Source organism: Tiliqua scincoides, chromosome 8, assembly GCF_035046505.1.
Source record: "Tiliqua scincoides isolate rTilSci1 chromosome 8, rTilSci1.hap2, whole genome shotgun sequence".
NCBI lineage: Eukaryota > Metazoa > Chordata > Lepidosauria > Squamata > Scincidae > Tiliqua > Tiliqua scincoides.
In genome coordinates, this window is record NC_089828.1 from 47,690,073 (window position 1) to 47,713,054 (window position 22,982).

Consider the following 22,982-nt stretch of genomic DNA (forward strand, 5'->3'; position numbering starts at 1 on the left):
GGTTTGCACTGGTGTTGGAGAGTTACAGCCCAATCCTATCCACTTCCCTGGGATTAAGCTCCATTGAATTTAATGGGACTTACTTCTGAGTAGACGTGCATAGGATTGAGCTGTTACAGGTACTGGACAAGGTGCTGTTACAGCCCAATCCTATCCACTTTCCTGGGAGTAAGCCCCACTGAATTTAATGGGACTTACTGCTGAGTAGACGTGCATAGGATTGGGCTGTTAGTTAGGATTGGGCCCTCAATTATTGGTCTCTACAGAGGCTTTGCAGGTTCCCTTATTGGTCTTTGCACTGATTGGTCTTTGCATTGATAGGAAAATAAGCATCCAGACTGGGGAACCTCTCAGATCTCGGGGACTTCCCCCTCCCCACCTTCCCATTTCTCACTCCCTTGGAAAATGCCAACTCACAGTGCGCTGAGCATGATGGGAGGGTGCCGCAAAAACTACATTTCCCAGCAGGCTCTGCGCGGACGAGGGGGGTGCACCCCTGTCCGCATTGAAAATTCATGCCTCCTTCTCGAGCCCAGCCCCCTGATCTGGGACCTGTTCTGGCTCCTGCTGTCAATCACCACCACTGGCTCAATGGAGAGGGGTGGGAACTGAGGAGGAGAGAAGGGCCCTGCTTGGGACCGATTGGCTCCCCCTGCCTGCCAATCGGAGGGCGGTGCGGCTGGGCGGTGATTGGGCGGCAGGCGAGGCCGCCAGCTGATCAGAGGCAGCGGAGCCGGTGAGTGCGGAGCGCCGGGCAGCAGCTGGAAAGAGCGAGCCGACTCCCCCCTGTCCTGGCTGCTCCTGCCCCGCCCCCTTCAAAGGGGGCCCCCACCCCAGAGGTTCCCCAGGTCTACCCCAGAGTTTCCCCACCCCCAGGGACCCCCAGCCCCATTGGGGGGTCCCTGCTTCCCGCAGCTGCTGCCCCCTGCTCCCTTCCACGCTCTTGGGGGTCCTGCCTCCTTATCTGGGGAGAGGGTCGCACTCTGGCCGGGTCAGTCTCGCAGGGCCTTCCCTGAAGCCCATCTGCCGGGGGGAGCGGCGGAGGCGGCTGACCGGAGCCCGGCTGCGTTACTGCTGCTTATGCAATCAGAGGCCGCTTATAGGGTTTCAGTGGGTGGCAACCTCTCCTCCTCCCCTGCCCCGCGCCCCTGCCGGAGGTCACCTTCCCCTCTCTCCCCTCCTTCGGGGCTTGGCCCCCGGCGAAGGGGTCTTGGATCGCTCCAGGATGGACGGCGGATGAGAGTGGAGGGGATGGACGCCTTCCAGAGAGCAAGCCTAGCCGTGTTTACTCGGAAGTAAGTCCCACTGTGCGCCATGGAGTTTACTCCCAGGCAAGGATGCATTGGGTGGTAATCCTGGCCACCCCGGGTGTGCCAGGCCTGGTGGCTGTACGACCTTCCCTTGGCTCTCTCTGGCCTTTGGGGAGACCCCGGCCCTACACCTGGAGTCCCCCCCCCCCAGCTCGTTTCCCCCACCGCAGCCCCGGCTTAGCTGACTTGGGGCGGGGGGGGGGGCTCCCCGCCTTCTGGACGGAGCCGGTTCTGTGCCACCAGCTGGCAGGAGAGACTTTTGCTCTCTGGGAAAGTTCTGCTTAGGAGCCCAATCCTATGCATGTCTACTTGGAAGTAAATCTCATCATAGTCAACGGGGCTTATTCTCAGGTAAGTGTGGATAGGATTGCAACCTGAGAGCCCAGTCCTAAACGTGTCTACTTGGAAGTAAGTCCCGTGATAGTCAATGGGGCTTACTCCCAGGTAAGTGTGGATAGGATTGCAGCCTGAGTCAAAGCCTAGGCAAGTCTACTCGGAAGTAAGTCCCATGATAGTCAGTGGGGCTTACTCCCAGGTAAGTGTGGCTGGAACTCTGGCGGGTGGGGCGCCTGTCTGGCCCTGCCGGGCTAGAGGGGGAGACCCTGATCGCTCTTGGGCAGCGGCGCCAGGCTCAAGGACGGGGCTCTCCGCCCACCGGGGCCTCGGGCAGGGCCTTCCTCCGCTCCGGCGTTGCTGCTGATTCATGCCTCTGAGCCCGGGCTGGAAGGGGTGGAGCCGGCCCTCCCGCCCTTGGGCCGAAGTTCAGCGCCGGAGGGGCCGGCAGACGGGCTGGAATGCGAAGCATCTGGAGCAAGCGTGCCTGGAATGCTGGGCATCTGGTGGCTCGAGGGGGCCTCCTGGTGGCGGGGTATGAGCCCTGCCCTAGGCGGGTCTACTCGGAAGTAAGTCCCATTGGAGTCAATGGAGCTTACTCCCAGGTAAGTGTGGCTAGGGGTTGCAGCCTAAGTGCCCCTCCAGCTGGGTCACCCCCATTGGAAGTGGCTTGCTGGATGGCTGAGCCCCTTCCCCAGATCCCCCCCTTGGCCGCAACCACCCGCTTGCTAGTGCAGAAAGAGGTGAGGTGGTGTGCCAGGGAGGAGTGGCTGGGGGCTTGAAGCTGGGTCTGGCCCTGGAGTCTGGACAGGGAGGGGAGAGACTGAGGTGGGCCTAGCCTGCTCTCTGGTCCCTGGTTGTGTGCCCTGCCTAGAGCCGAGATGGAAGGGTTTGGAAAACCTTGCTGGTGCCTGCAGGATGAGTCACTGTCGGCTGGCTGGCGGAAGCTCCTCCAGTGCCTTGCGCTTCCCTGGCGGGGGAGGGGGCCTTCGCCAAGCAGTGCTCCTCTTGCCCTGCTGACCCTCCTGTGGTACAGGCACCTCCTTGCTTAGTCACTCTGGGTAACTACAGAAGGGGGGGGCAGAGGTCCTCTCCAGTGGCATAGCTAGAGGGGGTGCACAGCACTAAGTTTTGCAGGGAGCCTCATTGCAGTGTGCCAGCAGCCCCTCCCCTTCACAGCCATTCTGGGTGGTGGGAGCAAGGAGGCTTTGCATGCTGTGGTGAGGCTCCCTGCAAAACTTAGTGCTTTGCACCCCCTCTACCTACACCACTGGCCTTCTCTGTTAAGGATCAGCCATATGTAGTAAAGGAGGAGATATCTTCTCCTTCCTCCCCTCCCCCTCACTAGTTCATGACTTAGCTTTCCCCCTTTTCTCCTTCTCCTGCAGCCTCCTGGTGCCTCCTCTCTGGCTACCCTGCAGCAGTTCTTCAGTGGCACGCTTTATGTCCCCTCTAGCAGCTAAAGCTGCCAGTTGAAGAACTGTTGACCGTAGCCACTCTCCTCGGCCTGATGGGTGCAGTTTTGGGCACCAGCCATGCTGGTAAGTTTAAAGTCTTGTCTTCTCTGGCTGGGGGGTGAGTGGGTGAGGGGTGGATGGGTCAAAGCTGCTTTGGCTGAGGCTGTAGGTGGTGGTGGGGTGGTGGCACTTTTTTGGCACCGAAGGGCTTGCCTCTGCTATAGCCTTCTTGGGGTTGGCCCACAGCAACTTGCATCTCTCTTACCTGTGAGGCTGGTTGTCTAGATGTGAACTGTGAGGGTCTGGTTGGCTGTGTGGACCCCAGAGATTAAGACCGAGCTAAATCCCTGTCATCAACTGCAGTCAAGTGTTGATGTCAAGTCAAGTGCAGTCAAGTCAAGAGTCTGAGCCAGTGTTGAACGCCTGTCTTGGTGTGGTTTTAAACCATATGCAGGCCGCTACCTTCAGCAATAGTGACGCCCCCTCCCCACCCTGCCCACAGTAAGAGCTTCTAAATTCAGAGTGTAGCTTCCAGACAGGATTGCGTCCCCTGTTTCTTGGAAATGAACCTCTCAAAAGTGTGCAGGATGAGGGTGAAGTGATGGTAGTTGGAGCTTTAGGAGTGCCAAAGGCTGCAGTCCTATCCACACTTACCTGGGAGAAAGTCCCACTGAACTCTGTGGGGCTTGCTTCTGGGTAGACATGCCTACAGTTGTGTTGCATGCACATCCAGGAATGAAATCCTGGTCCTACAATCTGTTAAGGAGTTCCAAGGAGACTTTTGGAGCAAGAATTGGGGGGGGGGGGACTAGTGGTGGCAGCCCAGCACCACCTCTTCAGACTTTTGCTGCTTCCTTGCCTATGTGAGTATTGTGGTGGCCCCTGGGATCCTTCTAGCCCTTTGCTGCACTGATGGACTCGGCGGTTGCGAGGCCTGTGCTTTGAGCAGAGGCTGCTGGGAGGTGGCCAAGCCAGAGCAGGGAGGGGCATCTGTGCTGCAGACTCCAGGAGGGGGGGGGGAATGGGGGATCCTTGAGTGCACAACCCCCAAGATTATCTTCATTGCATCAGTGGTTAACAACTAGCAATGGGGAGGGCCAAGGGGCAACAGGCTAACTTGCTGGAGGCTGGCTTCCTTGGTTTGCTTTTAACGCTGGCCTCTACTTACAGCCATATTTTTTTCAGCCCTGGGCAGAAAAAGTGGATATGTACAATATCTGGCTGAAGGAGAGTGTGGTGGTCCCCATAGCAGGAGGGTGCCTGGAAATGACATTCTTCCCCATTCCCTAGCTATCACTACTAAGCTGTTGTCTGCAGAGCCTGAGCCTTGGTCTGTTTCAGTGCACTCTTGGCTGCTCTGATGGGCAGTGGCTGTCTGAGACCTTTGCCACACAGCATGCCTCTATACTGGAGATTGAAACTGGGATCTTGATACATGCAGAGCATGTGCTCTGGCCCTGAGCTATGAGCCCTCCTTGAACACACGGTGTGGTTTCCTCCCACACAACTTTTCAGTGAGGTATGACTTGGCAGGAAAGGCAATCAAATGACTTGGGGTGGGGGGAGAACAGAAAATGTTCTGGGCCTGAGAAGGGAGCGTGGAACAGGAAGAATCCTTGTGTTGGGAGGGGGCTAACCCTATCCCCATAATGCTGTTGGCATGTAGGAATCTTGCTTCTGCCCCTCTAGAGCCCCCCCAATGCCTCTTAACAGTATAAATGAAAAGATAGTCTAGAAAAATGTGTCTTTCTCTTCCCCTACTTAGTCCCCTCCACTTGTGATTCTGTTTCAGATGCATGCCTTGTCTTACTAAAAAGGAGATCCAACCAAGTAACTTTTTCCATATAGGCTGCAGATTAAACTCTGTTGCAGGCTGGCCTCAGCTTTGTGGCCTTTCAGTTTTGCTATGTGATCCTGCCCTTCTCCCCCCTCCCCAGATATTGTCTTCCCTCCCACCCCCATTCATTTTCTCACCTGTATTTGGGATGCAGCTGCTTCAGGGTGTTGCTTAAATATACTTGTTGCTCTCTAAAACAATTATTCTTAACCTTTCATGGGGTCATGGACCCCTTTGAGAATCTGAGGAAAGCTGTGGGACCCCTCCCCGAGGAAAAATGCATGTGTATGTATGTACTCACACTTCTTTGCAGCTAATCCATTGACCTCCCTGAAGCTCATCCATGGATCTCTGCATAAGAGACCCTGCTCTAAAGTGACTGCCCAATAAACATTGTGGCTGGTCCAAAACTTTCAGGGACAGAAAGGAAAGCCACACTGTTGCAGGGTCCCAGGCAGAATTACTGTGTAGCATGTTTGTATAGTGAGATAGTGAAGGGCAGGGGGTCCATGTGAGGCCTTCCCTTCTGCCTTGTCCTGAGGCAACCCTTGCCAAATGAAGTGGCTCTTTCCACCCCCTTCTCTAAATGTGCAACAAGGTGGCCTGGAGATAGTTTGGAGCTGTGATAACTAAAGCAAGTGCGCTATCTACTGGCAAAAGAGTGGCATTGCTAGTCTCCATTCTCAGGGTGGAGCTTCTCAGACACAATGTTCATGGGCTCTGAGCCAAACAGGAGAAAACTCAGTCCAATCTTGCTGATTGGAATTTACTTCCAAATGTATTGACTGGAATTTTACCATGTTTTACTGATGATGTATTCAAGAATTAGGGGGGAGGGATAAGGAATGACAATCAACTGGAGTCTAACATTGCCTTAATTTGGTTAGCACATTAAAGCCAATAAAAATTATTTACAAGAAAACAAGGCGTAAGATTTTTTTCAAAAGGTGCTCCCCAAAATACAATCCCAGAGTTTAGACTTAAATCTCAAAAAAACATTGGCATTCAGTAGCGCTTGGAATTTTTCTGGTTAAGCCATTTCTGTTGTATGTTGCAGATATGCAACAGGGATCAAATGGTACCCCTGTGGGCTGGGCAGAAATGAAAAAAGGCTGAAGGTGTGGGGGGGGGGAGGGAGGAGGGAGAAGAGATTTCCTCCAAAGCAGCAGATTGTGTGACCTCTCCTTGAGTGGAGCTGCCCCCTCAAGGCCCCTTGCAATCTTAGAAGAGAGTCTGGTCCCAGGAGCTGCCCTGATTTATTTATGTTGGGTAGGAGCTGGGCCAGCTTTCTCTCCCTCTGAGAGTCTTTGCCTAGAGGTAGCCTTAGCGTGGCTCTTCTTCAGCTTTTCGTAAGTCATCTCCCTGCAAGGAAATGAGATGTAAGGAGTCACTTGGGAAGCAGCTATTTCTTGAATGCAATAGCTACTGGCTGCCAGGCTTATCTACCTCTTTGGGTTGTCATGCGAAGCCCAAACCCAAGCCAAACTCTGGAAATCCAGTTATGTCTGATGTCGTCACAATGCATCTGGAAAAGCTGATGAGTGAGCACAGCCAGTGGGGGAGACCCATGCAGTGGCGTGGATCCCTTATGGGGGAATACTACATTACACAGGAGTTACTTACTCTGCCTCTTGCTTGGAGATGCGACTCCCTGAGTATATGACCTCTGCCACTAAAGAGACTATGGGGTCAAAGTTCAGGCTGGCAACAGCAATCACATAGCCATCCCTGTGCAGGAAATAACAGGTTGTGAGATCAAGCCACAGGACCGGCCCATTCATGAGGCCGACTAAGGCAGCTGCCTCAGGTGGTTCCTGCTACTACTACTACTCCCACTTCCTGGATTTGTCTTGCTCTAGCCCACCATCCTCCTCTCCTCTACACTTCCTTTTCCTTCTTGGATCCAGAGAGCAATGGTGGTGGGTTTCTTCTGTTTCCTGGATTCAGAAAGGGAATGAAGTTGAAAGGAAGTAGGGAGTGGAGGTAGGGCAGCACCTGCCATGAGCATGAGAACTTTAGGAAATGAGAGGGCCTGACCCCATGTTATACTGTCTGTCCCCCTAACTTGTCTGCCCCCTAACTTCACTATGGGTAAAGACAGTTAAGTCCAAGTGAAGCTCCAAGTTACTTACTTTAAGTAAAAGATGACAAACTTCTCCTGGTTCAGATCCCCCTTCAGCACAGTGTCTGTGTAGCCTACTCCACACCCTAAGGGACAAGAGTAGGTTTTTAAGTCCATTGCAACAGCTCCCCCCATTTTATTGTATTTCTGGTTATGCTACTTTGGTATCAAGAACAGGCCTTCATATATGGATGCCAGCAGGCAAAATGAACTATTCTCCCAGAAAACACCGGCCTACAGGCCTCATTCCCACTTTGGTCAAGCTCAGACTCTTGGTTGTTTGTTTGTATTCCCTCTTCTCCCCTCACAATCACGCATCCTGGAATTGATAATCCTGAATGGTATCTCTAGCTCAGGGGTGTCCAAAGTTTTAGGCAGGAGGGCCACATCATCTCTCTGACACTGTGTCAGGGGGCCAGGGGAAATAAAAATTAATTTATATTTAAAATTTGAAAAAATTTACATAAGTTTACATAAATGAATATATTAAAGATGAACTTATATGAATGAATTAAGGTCTTGCAATAGCTCAAGGCCTATAAAAGGCCTTGCACAAAGCAAGGATGGCCTTTCCTTTGGTGCCACTACTGCATCACAGACATGAAACAACAAGCAGTGGAGGGAGCCCTCTTCCCACAGCTCACGCAAGAGGTCAAACAGTCGCCCTCATGCTGAGAGCAGTTGCATTGGGCCAGTGTGGGCTCCAACAAATCTCCAGAGGGCCAGAGGCTCATTGGAGACTGGGGGCTCCCTGAGGGCCGCATTGAGAGGCCTCAAGGGCCGCAAGTGGGCCGGGGTTTGGGCACCCCTGCTCTAGCTGAATGAAACTCAGTAATCCTGCCAGACAGTTTTCCATTGTATCTACAGTTTGTGTTTGCTTTCCTGAAAGCAATTTCAGTAACTTCTGTATTTTGTACCAAAACATTGGATTATACCTGTATTTTGCATAAACTTAGGTAAACCTCAATTAAAGTTGCCAGACATCCTCTGGCACCAAAAAGCTAATCTGCATTTCAGCTAATCCTGCTAGCCCTGTTTACCTGCATCCTGGCTGATTAAGAGGAATTCCCTTCATTCATACCCTAGTTACCTATTGATACATTAAAAGCAAACACCCTAAGTTACACATTTATCCCCCAAACATTCTGCTTGCACGTAAGCAACTCTTCAATATCCTTAAATACTAAGGAGGTTTGACTAGCAAATGGTCACTCTCCTGAGTGCCCTAACACGGGGTCACTCTCCAGGGTGTCCACACATGCTGCTCACAGAAACTGCTGCGCACAGACCAGACATCCAGACAGGTAGCTGTGCCTTGCACTTCGAAACCTTTCTCTTCCCTCACCCCCCTTGTTCCCTTCTCTCCCCATCTTTAGCTAGCAGCTGGTGTTGGCAGAGCAGGGATCCCTGAAATCCTTCCCTACCATCCTCTTTCTGATTTCTTTGGATGCACCAAATACCCTCTCACTCTGCACTGCACTCGCCACTATAGGACACTCTGGTTAGAGCACTACAATAGTCCTGTACTGATTCTTTTGGATATCTATTTTGTGTCCCTTTTAATAAAGTTGTAATCATTCATTGCAGCCATTTTCAACCACTGTGCCGCGGCACACTGGTGTGCCGCGAATGGTCCCCAAGTGTGCCACAGGGATTTGGGAGGGGGTCATTTATCAATAGAACCATTAGGGGATGTGAGCCCCCATTGCCAGCATAGTGTACCTTGTCAATTGTCAAAAACACTGATGGTGTGCCTTGATCATTTTAGTGCCTTGCCAGGGTGCTGCGAGATGAAAAAGGTTGAAAATCACTGATTTATTGGAATATTTTTCTCAGTCTCTTCTTTACGTAAAGGGAATTTCTGCAGAACGCAGGTTCGCATCCAGTCTAAGGTCCCAGTGTTCCAATAGACCAGGTGTACTAATTCCCCTAAACAACTAAACCAGGCTCTTTTGGTAACAGTGCGGGTGGAGGTTCACAGCTACAGAATGAGCTATGTAGCTGGGACCTGAAGGAGTTCACCCTTACAAGGCTTGCAACTGCGAGGCTGACAGCCAGTGCTCTCTGAACCCAGCTTAGCCCCAAAGGAGCAGTGTCTGCTTTGGGGCTACAACGTCTAAAAACCAGACTCTTGGATTCCTCTTACATCATGAGCCAGTGGAAGTAGCTGTTGCTTCCTAGCTCCCAAGCTCAGTGCCCTTGTACCTGCATAGCGGATGCTCTTTGTTTTCAGCCTGGTCCAGAAGTAAGGCACTGTGTGCAGCTTCACCTCCTTCTGTAGGATGTTGAGTGCAGCCACATGACCTGGAAGAGGGGAAGCAGGAGACCCCAAAGGGCCAGAGTTCATATATTGAAAGAGACTTCTCCTGACTACTGGGTCCTATTAGCTGTCGAAGCAGCTAAATTGGTCAGCTATCGAAGCAGTTTGTGTTCTTTCAGCTGAGGCTTTTGCTTGGTTAGGTTTAAAATGGGGAGGTTGCCTGATCTTTGGAGAAAGATTATAGCTCAGCAGTAACATAGGGCTTGGCAGAAGCTCCCAGATCCAGTCCCTGACAGCGTCTCCAGATTGGACTGGGAAGGAAGACCTTCTCCGGACCCTGGGGAGCTGCTACCAGTCAACAGAGGCAAGTAGAAGTATGACCTGAACCCAAACCCTGATTCAGAGAGGCTTTTTCCATGAACCGTCACTTAGAGTCTCCTGCTTGCCTTAGATCTGAATTGGAACCACCCCCACCCCCATCCCAACACACAAAACAGTAGCCAGTTCAGAATACATGGTTCAATAATCAGGTATCCAGCTTTCAGTGTAAGGTTAGTATCTGGTTTTTAACATCCAATGGTATGTGCTTTTTGTGGGGAGAGCCCTTTAAAAAAAATAGCTTTTTAAAAAATGGTGTGGCCCAAGTTAAAATGTTTGCAGTTACATTCCATTCATAATATCAAAGCCTGTGTTTATGCTATACTAATGGCTACTTCAGTGACAAAGCCACTTTTAAATGCTAGAGTCTGAATCAGGGTATGGAAGCGAAACTGAACCTAAATGTGTAATGGTTGCACTTCCTAGTTTAAAGGTCTACTTTGCTTGAAATGCATGAAATGTGGAGTAGTTCATCTCATCTCTTGCCAAATTTGTACCATTTCTGCCAGAGAAGGGAGAAGTAACTAGGTATGAGAAATCCGCGCTATGAGATGTGGGGCACCAGGGCTTTTGGAGCTTACCATTGCAGGTATACAAGCTCAAAGATTGCCATAAGTAAATAAAAAAGCAACACTGCCTTGGGGATAGATGACATGATGTGCTCTAAATGCCACTCTTACAGGTTGGCTTAAGGGGCGGAATGCACAGCTTTCCTCTTTCCCCTCCCACTCCGGATACTTAGTGTATGCCCAAAGAGGGCCACGTACCGTGCTTTTGGGCAATCTGCCAGTGACAGATTTGGTGATGCTTCCCACCAAGCAGAGCGACGGGAAATGATACCACATCCCCAGCAGCAAAGATGGAGGGGACGTTGGTCCGCATGAACTGCAGGGAAGAGAAGAGGCAGGTCAGAGGAGCAGCCAGCGCAGTACCTCCAGCAAGTGGCTTCCCACCAAGCTCAACGCACCAAGTCGACGAGGATCGCGCCTTTCTCATCAAGCGCAATGGGACTGCCTTGGAGAAAGCTAGAGTTGGGAATGACACCTGGAGGAGAGAAGAGAAGGAGGAAAAGGCAAGTGAGAGGGCAGGCAGACGCTTACCTTGGCCTGGGCAGCAGGTACATTCAATCCCTGCAGTCTCCCCACAGGGCCGGAAATCCCTTGGTCAGTGTGTGCACTGAGTCAGGTACTCCAGTAGTCTGACTCGCTATGCAGCAGCATAGATCTTTTCTTGGGAAGGGGTGTAGCTCATCCAAAGGTCTGACTTGGTAAAAGGCAATGCCATAGGAGTAGGCGGTGCCAAGACCTAGTCAGCAACTATCTTTGGCGAGGGAAGGAAATGTGGTGGGCCAAGGGCAATTAGGCAAAGGGACTGCCTTAAACAGCAGTCTTTGGCTACTATTAAGACGGTGGCAAACAATCAGCTTTTTCAGATTATATTTTTACAGCTGGGAGCAGAAGGAGGGGCCTGCTTTCCTTCGGTTGCAGGAGCCCAAGTGTGTTGGGTCTGGCATTGCTGAGACTCTCCCCTGCCATGTGCCAATCCTTAGTGCCCTCTTTGGGGGTGGCAGATTGGCTTGGGCCCTCCAGCTGTTGAGCAGTAGGGTAAGCAGGCTGCATTAGGATGTGGACACATTGCTGTGCAGAGGAGCTACGACTCTCCACCCTGAGTGGTTTATAAGAATAGTGACTAGGGCAGCAGCAGGCAGAGACAACCAAACATACGATGGTGACCCCATCAGACCGGCCAATTATAGCCTCTTGCTATTGCATACCAAGGCCGAGCTTTACATTTATTTTTTCGTAGCGCTCTGATCTTTTCCGCAGCTAGTAATTGCATGACCAGCACCTCCATGTGGCCTGACTATGGAATGCCAGCTTTGACTGGGGCATCCTAAGTAATTCTTGGCCACAGAAGCATTGGAGCACCTTTTGAAAATCAGGTGATAGCATTATTTTTCAGGAAAACAGTATGTCAAGTTGTCCCAGTGCAGCAGCTCCTCCTGAGCTATCTTGAAGTATATGATGCTTGAGAGCTTAGGTTTCCCCTCTTCTGCTACCCCCTCCCCAACCAGTCCTATCCCAGTGCCCTTCACTCACCTATTCCTACTACTACCACATCTGCTGGGATCTTGTCCCCACTGGATAGGACGACTTGTGTGACCTGGAGGGAGGGAGAGAACTGTCATGGACTGCGGAGAGTGCTGCCAGTTCGCCCACCCCACATCTGTTTAGCAACAGGCTTCACCCCACAGGAGGTTGGGCCTGCAAAGTCCACCCCTATTTCCTTGGGGTGGATTGGATGGCTGGTGGATTGGAAGAGATTCTGACTGGGAGAATTACAGACCTTCCCATTTTCCCCTTGAAGCTCTTTGACCTCGGTCTTCATATGAAACTCGACTCCCTGAGCTTGGAGCATCTGGGTGGAGAAGGAGAGAGAGGAGTTATTCCAAAAGGACTGCCCTCTTCAGACCTAACTGAGGGGAAAGGCTGTGTGGCTGAAGTGGAAGAGGGCACTCTAGCCCAGCGCTTTTCTCTCCTCCACACTTCCTTTTCAAAGGCAGGGGGCAGAGTGAGAAGGAGTGACAAAGATGGTCCCACTTCCAGTCTGCTGCCCAAGGAGACAACTTCAGAGATGGGACAGCCCTGCTTGGATGTCAAATAACAGATACATCAAGTCCTCAAATAATTCAACATTTTTTCATTTTAAAGTTGGTCAGTGTTCTCACTCTTCTGACCTCTCTGGCTGCACACTGCAGGGTTACCAGAAGCCACTTCTGAGTCAGGCCAGGCCCAAAACCTACTTCCTTGGCCTTGCTGCACCCCAGAACATCTTGTGGATAGCTGCAAGGCATTCTGGGGCATGGCCATGCTTTGGGGCGTGATAGGAAAACACTTAACGAGGACGCCACTAGGCAAGAGTGGGCGCAATCCTAACCCCTTACGTCAGTGCTTTCCAGCTGGTGCCAATGGAACGTGTGCTGCATCCTGCAGTTGGGTGTCGCTCACGGAGGCCTCCTCCAAGTAAGGGAATGTTTGTTCCTTTTCCTTAGCGCTGGAAAGCACTGACATAAGGGGTTAGGATTCCGCCCAGTGTTACTGAGTTTGTCTACAGCAAAACCGGTTTTGTTATAAGTCGTTTCTCTTAAAGAGTTGCCGTTTCCAAGAACCTATTGACAACTTTAAGTGAGGACTTGCTATATTATTCAAACAGAGAGTATTTGACATCTGAGTTTGCAGAGGAGAAGTTGTGGGAGCCTGTTCCATTTCAGCTCCAAGAAACTTGGGTAAAAGGGCACAAGCAAACTCCATGATGTTTCTGTAAACTGCCCCCATGTCCACACCACCCAGCCTTGTTACCACAAACACCCCCCCCCCATGCACCAGCCAGGCTCCTCACCTTCATAGCAACACCTCCAACCTTGTCCCCAAGTGCTTCCTGGTACGGAAATGCTTGCCTCTCTATCACATGAATGGAAGCTGCTTTTTCGGCCAGGTAGGCAGCCACCTCCATGCCTGCAAAGAGAAAAAGGGGAAAAAATGCTCTTTGGGGAGACATTGATGTGCAGGGTCAAGCAGGCACCACTTTGGGGGGGGGGAAGAGCTGGTCTGGTCTGGCTTGCCCACCGTCTTCAGAAAACAGGAGCTGCCTGCCTGACCTTTCTCTCCGTTGCCCACCCAGCAGGTTTGGTACCAATGAACGATGCTCCCACAATCACGAGCCGGTTGCCGGTGGCCAGGCGTGCAATCTTGTTGGCATCTGCAGGGATGAGGAGGACGCATACGTTCTGTAGGTTGGAGCCTGGGATTTGGAGGCGCCTCGGTCTAAGCAAAAGTGAATTCTAGTTGTAGCGCAGGGGGTAGCGGGAGGCTTCCAATTGATCAATCAGTTTTATGCCCAACGCAAGCCCTTACACTGAGCATCCGCTTTGAGAATATTCAGTTTGGTTTGCTGTGCTGAGTAAACTTGCAGGCTTTCTATTTACAGAAATGGAGAATTCATTGTGTGTTCAAAACATGTCACATGGTTGCAGCTTCTGAGCTTTCAAAAGCTGTGATCTGTTGGGGCTCCTGTAACATCCCACCCTGTAGCATATCATCTGCTTGTTGAAGTGCACTGTTGAACTCAAAAACTTTCTGCTTGATATTCTGTGATTTGGGGGGGGGGGCGGTTTGGTCCCAATAAAGACATTTCTCTGCTTTGAACTGTGGATCTGATCTCTGTAGGGAAGCAGGAAGCAGAGCGTTGGGGTTGTGTCAAAGGGCAAAGGGACCGAGCTGCGCATCAACACATCCCTGCTGCTTGGGCTCTCGCCTCTGCTATAAGCGCACCAGGTGGCCTCAGGCAAGCCTCAACCCTACATATCTGATATGGGGATGTAAAGACTTTACAGGGTTGTAAGGATGACAAGATTCTACATGCAGAATATTACCTAAATGGTAAATATGATTCACTTCCAAGACCTCCCATGCTGCGTTCACCTCTGCCAGTGGAGCCTCATACAACCTCATCCTGCCTGACCCCTTGCATAACAGGGGCTTGGCACATCCACACAGGAAAAGGGGTGCCAAGACCCTGGCAGGCATTCCTGCCCTGCCTTCTCCATTCACAACTGCAGCCAGCCCTGCCAGTTTATCTTTTTCGTTCACCCATTGTTTGTGCCTTTGCCCTCTGGCAGGGAAGGCCTTGCCCAGTACTAGGTGGGGATGGCAAGCTGATCTGGGCTTTTAAGAGACCCAGGTCTCAGCACTGGGCACTCCTTTAGGCAGAGATGGGGGCGGCATTAGGCCTAATAAGACCTAATTGTCCACAAGGAGCGCCCCTCCTGCTTTGCAGTAGCTGCTTACCTGGCACCTGTGGCGATGAGCAAGTCGTCATACGCTTGGGACGTCCCATCACTGAATTGTGCCTTCTTGCCAGACACATCCACAGAAACTACCTGCAACCAGACAAAGTGTGTGCGTGTGGAATAGCAGATGTGCGGCCCATTAATCCCACAAGGGACCTGTGCAGATGAGTCAGTCATCCCTTCATTTTCCTTATGTGTCTCCTGCTCCTCACCAAAGTGCTTCATAATCTTGAAAATGTGCAGGGGTGAGGAAAAAGAGTCCAGGTAAGTCCTTCCTCACCAAACGGGGACTTTTGCACGTGTTTTGCACTGGTTAGACTAGTGTTGGGCTTCAGCTGGAAAGATCTAGGTTCAAATTCTTACTTTGCCATAGAGCAACCTGGGTGACCTGAGGCAAATCCCAGCCTCTCTGTTCTCACAGGCTTGTTAGAAACCAACAGCTAATTACAACAGTGAATTAATGTAAGCCACCTGCAAGGCAACATTCTAATAAATGATGATGGTGAAACCGGTTTCCTGAGAAGAGCTTGCATCTGCATTAATCTCTAAGATTGTCACTTATATCCCTTAAGGGCTCTTGGATGGTAGCAAGATCCTGGCCTGTGTGTTTGGTTAGCAAATCCAGCGAAGAACTCTGATGCAGGAGAGGGGGGATTTAACCCATTCTCTCTGCTGCAGGCTGGGGACTGCTGTTTGCTTGGGGAGGGAAGTGGCCATCGATGCTGAGACCAGCGAGAGAATTTGTGCTTATGCCAAGGGAAAGGGAACGGAGCCACTGAGTGCTAGAAATTGACTGCACTGGAAAGAGCAGGGTCTCTCAGCTGGGCCTTGGGGGAAGCATCATGGTCAAATAATGGTGGGAGGTTTTCAAGGAGAGGCTGGCTACATCTTGAGAGTCCTTTTCTCAGGGCAGGAGATGAAACGTGATAGTTCCAGGGTGCCCACCCCTGAGCCCCTCTCCACACCCTGCCTTCTCTTCATACCACAACTGAGAGTCAGGATGGTGTAATGGTTGTGGTACTGGACTTAGACCTGGAAGATCGAGGTTCAAATCTCTGCTTAGCCATGAAGTTTCTTGAATGGCCTTGGGCCAATTTCTCTCAGACTTAAATACCTCAAAGGGTTGTTGTGAAGCAGGAGTGGATCCAGGGGCTATAGGTGTGTGCCCCCCCACACACAAAAACTGACACCAGAAGGGAAGAGCACCTACCAGGATGGGAAACAGCCAAAGCACAGCTGGGAGCCCAGGTCTACCTGCCTGGAAGAGGCAGAATGGGAGCCCAGGTCTACCCACCAAGTAGATCTGGGCTCCAAGTCAGGACTCTCAAGTCAGATATACCCATCCAGCAAACCAGCCACAGAGGCCAATTCAAGCAGGAACCCAGGTCTACCCAGTAGATAGCTCTGGGCTCCAAGTCCAGGTGGGAGAGCAGGTCTACCTAGGCCCATGGAGGCCAGTTCAGCCGGGAGCCCTGGTTTACCCAGCCAGTAGATCTGGGTTCCAAGTCCAGTTGGGAGCCCAGGTCTACCCAGCCAGCAAACCTCAGCCATGGAGGATATTAAGTTCAACCCAGAGCCCAGATCTACCCACCTGGTTGACTTGTGTTCTGGAGTTAAGGTAGTACTCATGCCCCCCCCCCCCAGCCAAAAAAAGACACAAACACTGGATCCACCCCTGTTGTGAGGACACAAGGAAGGAAGGAAGAAACCATGTGCACCACCCTGAGCTCCTTGGAGGAAGGGTGGCATAACACTGAAAAACAAAAAATTCACACTTGCCTCCTTCTGCATCCAGACTTCAATGTTGTAAGCATCTAAGAAACTCTGAGGCCGCAGGTAAATGCTCTCTGCCTTGACTTCCATGTTCTGTAAGTAGCAAAGAACTCATTTTATGCAGTTCAGGAGTGGGAAAGAGCTGCCTTCCATCTGCCCCACTACCCACCACTACTTCACTCAGTGGCAGCACTCAAGAGCCACTCCATTTTTCCTGGCACCCTGTATTCAGAAAGAAGGAGAGGAAGGGGAAATGTGGAAGAGAGGAGACTTGTGGGCTAGAGCATCTCCCTGGTCTCTAGGGAGACATTCTAGCCTAACACCCTCCTTTCCTCTCCTCCACACTTCCTCTGTCACTCCTCCTCCCTTCTCCTTTTCCTGTGTGCAAAGGAGGAAAATGGTGGAGGGTGGCTCTTATCTGCCATCAGGCCAGAAATGGCAGGCAAGGGGCAGAAGAGGTGGTACAGCATTTGGCACCTTGTCACAGGTGCCCAAGACTCTTCCCCCCCCTCCATCCATGTCGTCTGTTTGTAATTGGCGCACTTTGATCCGGAGCCTCTGACCAGCTAATGGAGCAACTTGCAGTAGTTTCTCCAACCTGCTCACAAAGTATGCCTGCTCCTATGACAGTGCCACTGGTGTAGTGGCTTCATGGCCAAGCCCCTGCCCTGAGTGCACCTTGCTCAGTTGGGTCTTGTCATAAGGCAGGTTGTCCTCCCAGGTCACCATGATGATTCTGCCTGTGAAGTTCTCCTGGCGAAGTGTTTCAGCACAGGTCAGCGATGCAGGGCCTGGGAAGGAAGCATCTGCCTCGTGAGCCCCCCATGTCTCCTGTGGTCAGGAGGCCAGAGCAGTGGCTGCCAAAGAGGTGTGCCGTTTACTCACCCGCTCCCAGGAGCAGCACTGTCCGATGGTTGTCTTGGCTGCCTCTGCTCATGGGCATCACTCTGCGGCTACTTTCGAGGTCCTGCTCAAAGGAAAGGGGAGCAAAATGGAGTGAGCACCCTAAGGCAGGTGGTGAGGCCCTCGCCCTTGCCCAGGAGGTCACAAAGCAAACCTCAGGGGGGGGGCGGTCATACCTTCATCTTGGCGGTGATGAACACGTTCCCATTGTCCACGGTCACCTACAATAATCAAACTGTTCAGTCCAGAGTGGGGAAGGGGGACTTGAGCAAGATCTTCTTTGTTTCCTGTCTGGATTCTTTTTGGGGGTGGCGGTGTCTGTTTCTATGTGGCAACTTTTCCCAGAGGCGAGGAGTCTGTCTCCCAAGTTCTATAAAGTTTAGGTCTGCTCAGCCAGGGGTAGCTTCAAGGGTCTGATAAGGTTGGGCACTGGCCAAATGCCCGTCTCCATCAGAGGAGCCACACAGCAGAGCTGAATTCCCCCTTCCTGTACTGGTGGCAGCAGCTATAAGAACAGACCAGTGGTTCCCAAACTGGTGGGTTGTGACCCACCAGGGGAACCGGAAGCAGGGCGTTCTCCCTTAAGGGGATTGGCCCTGCAGTGATCATGATGGTGCCACAACCAAGGGGCTTCTTTACATACCTGGAGGGAACGCTGACCTTCGACAGGATGCGGAGGGTTTGCAGTCCCCCCTGTGGTCCTCCCTGCTGCTCCAAACAGCTCTTATCTCCTATCGTGACCCACTTCTGGTTTTACTATTGCAACTTGGAAGTGGGTTGCAATAGGAGATAAGAGCTGTTTGGAGCAACAGAGGGGACTGTGAGCCCCTCTGCACCCAGCCAAAGGCCAGCCCTCCTCAAGTATGTAAAGAAGCCCCTTGGTTGCTGCGGCACCATTGCCGCCCCCTGCTCCCCACCCCTTACAAGGTTTCAAACTCCCCTTTAGAAGTTTGGGACTCCTGGAATAGAATAGACCAAGAATAGACTGGAACAGACCAAGGGACTTGTACTACCACTGCACTCAGCACCCCATCTGCAAGTGAGAAGATCCCCCAGGACCCCTGTGCCATCACAGAACCTCTAAGGGATGTTTCCACTGATGGGGGGGGAAGAGGCAGAGCTGCCGCACAAGTCCCTTGGCCAAAATACTCATATGGCATCTCTTCCTCCTTCTCCTCCTCTCACTATCCCCACCAGCCAATGGACCTTTTGCCTGCATCTTTGCAGAGACTTTGGGCAGAAAGTCTGTTGGCCAATGGGGAAGGTGAAGAGAAGCCATCGCCCACTCACTGCTAGTGTGTTTGGGAGAGTGCAGGCCCTCAAAATGCCTTGGAGTTCATATACAGAGCTTTGCTCCAGGGCTCCCAGCAACCTGTGGCCCCCCATTATTGCTACACAGCAGCCCAGAGCAAACCCCAGGAGAGACAGGGTTACCCAAGTTCCAAGAAAGGCTGCTCCCCACCCCCAAAACACAGCCAACTCTTGGTGCAATGAAGAAGGGGCAAAGAAGGGCACAGGTAGAGAGACCAGCAAGTGTTCACCTTGAAAGTGGGGAGGCAATCCAGTGTGGGGTACTCCTCAATATCGCCAGTCTTGGTGCTATAGCATGAGCCGTGCCAAGGACAGCGCACCCTGCCCTCTGCGAAGACGCCTAAAATTCAGAAGGATATGCCAACTGGGGATGGGGCAGGGCAGGGCACTCAGAAGCAGAGAAGCAGGACCATTCAAGTGGCTAAAAAGGCACAAAACCAAATGGAGCTGCCCAGGCAGTTTTCTGCTCAACCTCCCACTCTATGTGCTACCCTGGGCTGGCCCATCCATGAGGCTAACTAAGGAGGTTGCCTCAGGTAACCTCAGCTGGTAAGCACTGTGAAGGAGAGGAGAGCAGGGTGATGGACTACTCTAGCTCACCACTATCCTCTCTTGCACACTTCCTCTTGCAGCCCACCCCCTTTTCCAATCCAATTTCAAGGGACTGGGAGGACCAGAGGCCGGCACAGCACCAGGTAAGAAGGGCAGTATATGGCACACACCACAGGTGCTGGGAGGTCTTGGTGCAGCACTACCTATCATAGTGCCTTGCTGCTCAAGGCTGGCCTGTCCATGAAACAACTTGAAACCATCACACAGAGCAGCAAAGTTGGAGGGGCAGCACATCGGCAAGTCCCCAGTTCATCTGTCTGCTGCCCTCTCCAGCCTGCTGTTCTAGGGGATGCTCCAACCCTCCTGTAGCTTGCTGAGAGTGATGTGAAAGAGGATCAGGACAGCCCCCTTCTCCCTCATGTGCTGCTGGAGGACGAAGGGGGAAGAGGAAGTGAAAAAGGCAGTCATGGCTCCAGATCGTTGCTCCCTGCCCACCTGGTGCTTAAGAAACACTGAAAGGGCAGGCAGAAGAAAGGACCCAGTCCCTTTCCCTTATTCAACAGGAGGAGTGAGGCTGCATGGTGAGTTCCAGTTAGGTGGAAGGAAGGGGGGCAGTGGTACCTGCACTCCAGTGGGATTAGCCTGTGCCCAGAGGAGGGACCTTGAGCCTGCTTCCACCTGCCCATTGTAGGGCTGCTCCCAGCTCACCTTCAAAGAGTGGTGCTCCAGCATGAGGACACCTGCTTCCCATGGCAGTGAACTGCTGATGCTCCTTCACTAGCAGCACTGTGTAGCCACCAACCTCCACTTCCCGCATTCTGCAACCAAACAACCAGCAGTGCTCTTAAGAAGCAACAGATCCCCAAGGCTCAAGCATGCGCTTCCCTCTTTTCTTTTTTGGAGGGAAAGGAAATGCAGTACTTCCCGGGGGTGGGGGGGGGGCACATATCACAGGCCAAAAAGCAAGCGCCACCAGATGGGGATGGTGGCATGGGCATGACAAGGCATGGGGGTGGCATCAAAGGTCTCGGGCTGGCCCTGCGCAACAGTCAAGAAACATTCACATCAGTGCAAACATTCAGAGATTAACTTCTAGGGACTTCTAGTGGAGTAGCTGCCCCCTCTGGCACCCACGGCTGTGCATGTCATCCTCTGTAGGATCCCCCTAGGAGTTAGGGTATGGTGCCAACAGTGGCCCCTTACCCAGACAGGCCCGGGAAGCATGGGGTTAAAACCTAGCCTTTTAGCAGTGGGTGTGCTACACAGCTGCAGCCACTAGAGGCCGCCAGGTGATTATAGGATATAAGTAGCACCTGGAACAGGGAGGATTTGTGGATTGAAGAAGAAGAAGAGCTTGGACAGACAGACTAGACAGGTGGATGGACTAACAACTTGGCAGACTGACTAATGGATTGACTCATGGACTAGCTAACTGACTAATGAAATGGCTAATGTACTAACTGACTGACTGCCAAATAGTGGAACAGAGACTGCAGGAGACTAGTGGGTGACTGCCATGCCCAAGAGCTGCTGCTTGGAGAAATGGGAGGAGGGACTCTGCAGCACCCAGGCAAGCTACCTACTAGTTACCTTCTTGTTGGTGCTGGGGTACTGTGGTAGTTTTTGTATGCTGATAGAGCTAGCTGTGTTTGAGCCAGGGGAACTTATTAGCTTAAAGTGGCATAAAGAACAAGCTTGAAAGGGGGATTTGGTGAAACATCCCCCTTCCCAAAAGTACTTGACCTGGAAGTAACTGTGGTGATGTGATGACAGCACTACCACTTCCAGGTTATACAATTTGGAGCCAACTGCTTTTTTGTGGAAAAAAAGTGGTTGGCCATTCAGAGCAGCTGAAAACTGCTCCAAGTGCCTGTAGGGGGTGTGAGCAGGAGTAGGTAGTGCAGTGTGGCAAGGAGGAATCCTCAAGCTGCAGTACTTTCTCCTGTGCATCTGCCATGGGCAGAGAGAGATGCAGACAGGTAAACTGCAGCTCTGCCTTGGGATCTGCCACTGGGGTTGTGGGTTGGCCCCCCTCTCAAGGTATGGTACCCCCTTCCCCCCCGTAGCTACACCACTGGTGGCAGAGCACTTGTGTTATATGCAGATACTCTAACTTTCAATCCCTGGTTGTATTTTCAGTAAAGGCTGGAAAGACTCTTGCCTGAAACCCTGGCAAGAGCCACTGCCAATCAGTGTAGGCAGTACTGAGGGAAATGGGTCTGTGGTCTAACTCAGTATACAGCATCTTATGTTGAAAAAGAGGGACTGCTAGAACATCTGAAAGCACCTGCTGTGCTCATTGCCCTGTTTTTAACAAAAGAAGGAGCTTATCTTGAGATGACATTAGAAGTCCACACAGAGGGTACCACCCATCTGATGACGCCATCTGATTAGACTGACCCCTAATTTCCCTGTACCTGAAGCAGAAGGCCAAATGGAGTGTGTGTGTGTGTGTGTCTGACTCTTACCCAGTGAGGAAGGGGCTCATTCATCACTCTTCCACCTCCTCCCATGCCCTGAATTTGAAAAAGAAGTTTGGAGGAGAGGAGAGTGTTGCACTAGAAGATAACAGAGTGAAAGAGGAAGTGTGAAGGAGAGGAGAGTTGTGTGCTAGAATGTCTCTAGCCTACAACTCTCCTTTCCTTCAAACTTACTCTTTCACTCCGTTATCTTTTCCTTTTGGAATCTAAGGAGGTGTGGGGGAAGGAGGATGGGCAGCCACATCTCCCCTTTCTGCCCACTTACGATTAGACCATTGGATGGTGAGGTCCTCAATACTCACTCTCCGTTACACATCTCTTCCTCCCGGCAGACCTTCTGCATGACAGTGACGCCTTCCATGTTTCCTAGCTGAGACCCAAAAGAAGCAAGATTAGGCAAAGGCTTTCAGGGTGACCTAGGTACATAAGAATGATGACAAAAAAGAAACTCTGCTTCATACAGACTTAAATAGTTTTCAGTAGCCAAACCAAAGGCTGAATTCAGAAGAGTGGGATAATTTCAATTTAATAAAAAAAAGAGCCCCACGTTCTCTGCACCATCCTCTGCCCCACTCATTCTCTGCCCAGGCAGGACAATCAAAGCCCCCTATCTTGTCCTTAAGCAGAAAGATCCTGCCCAGACACCATTAATGGCATGGGACAGGAACAACGGACTTTTGCAGAAGAAGGCAGATCACAGGGACAAGAGGTTCCACGGCAGTTGCAGGGGCAGTGGGGAGGGGAAGAGATGGAGAGGGAGCAACTGTTTTTCAGCCTTGCAGCCTTGTGACATGAAAAGCTGGGCTTGCTAAAATTCTTTGAGAAAGATGCCTTGAAGCCCTTTCTTACATTGCATCTGGGTATTGTAGTAGAAATACTGGCACTCCCTTCCTGGGCTTCCTGCTCCCTCCAAATCATTCCCCCACCAACTCAGGCATTCCGGGCCTAGGAGAGCAGGGTGGGCAGTTACCCCTACTCTGTCATTGCCCCAGAATGACTTAAGATGCACAGGGTGTGCCCTCGCAATCCATTTACTTCAGAGGAGTCCCATTAAAATCTGCAGACACTTTCTTGGGAGGAAGTTAGGTTGTGGACTATTGCAAGAGCTTCTACTCATTCACTACCTATCTGCAATATGGGAATCACAATACTCACAGTGCAATCTTATGCATATCTACTCAGAAGTAAGTCCCATTCTGTCCAGTGAAGTATATGCCCAGGAAACAGTGCATAGGATTGAAATCTTACTTACCTTACATGGGATGGTTATCAGGATCACACCAAGGTAATACATATGAAGTACTTTGTGCACTCATACAAGTGCTAAATAGTACAGTATTTTTATATCTTGGGGAAGGTGATGGGAGAGAGAAGAGGTTTTCAGCATCCGGGGCCTTTGGAATGGAATATTTATGAA

At 51.5% G+C, this 22,982-nt stretch overlaps 1 protein-coding gene across 1 annotated transcript; it reads right to left on the reverse strand.

Moving 5' to 3' along the window:
• Positions 1 to 6,556: 6,556 nt before the first annotated feature.
• Positions 6,557 to 21,926, reverse strand: LOC136659325 (apoptosis-inducing factor 3-like). The gene is made up of 17 exons (XM_066636462.1): positions 21,868 to 21,926; positions 19,794 to 19,903; positions 18,764 to 18,873; positions 17,399 to 17,443; positions 17,205 to 17,286; positions 16,998 to 17,110; positions 16,326 to 16,412; positions 14,545 to 14,636; positions 13,391 to 13,521; positions 13,097 to 13,212; positions 12,044 to 12,115; positions 11,797 to 11,860; positions 10,665 to 10,741; positions 10,465 to 10,582; positions 9,265 to 9,363; positions 7,070 to 7,145; positions 6,557 to 6,665 (listed from the first exon to the last, which is right to left on the reverse strand). The coding sequence occupies exons 1-17, from the start codon at positions 21,924 to 21,926 to the stop codon at positions 6,557 to 6,559; spliced, it is 1,560 nt and encodes a 519-aa protein (XP_066492559.1).
• Positions 21,927 to 22,982: the final 1,056 nt, after the last annotated feature.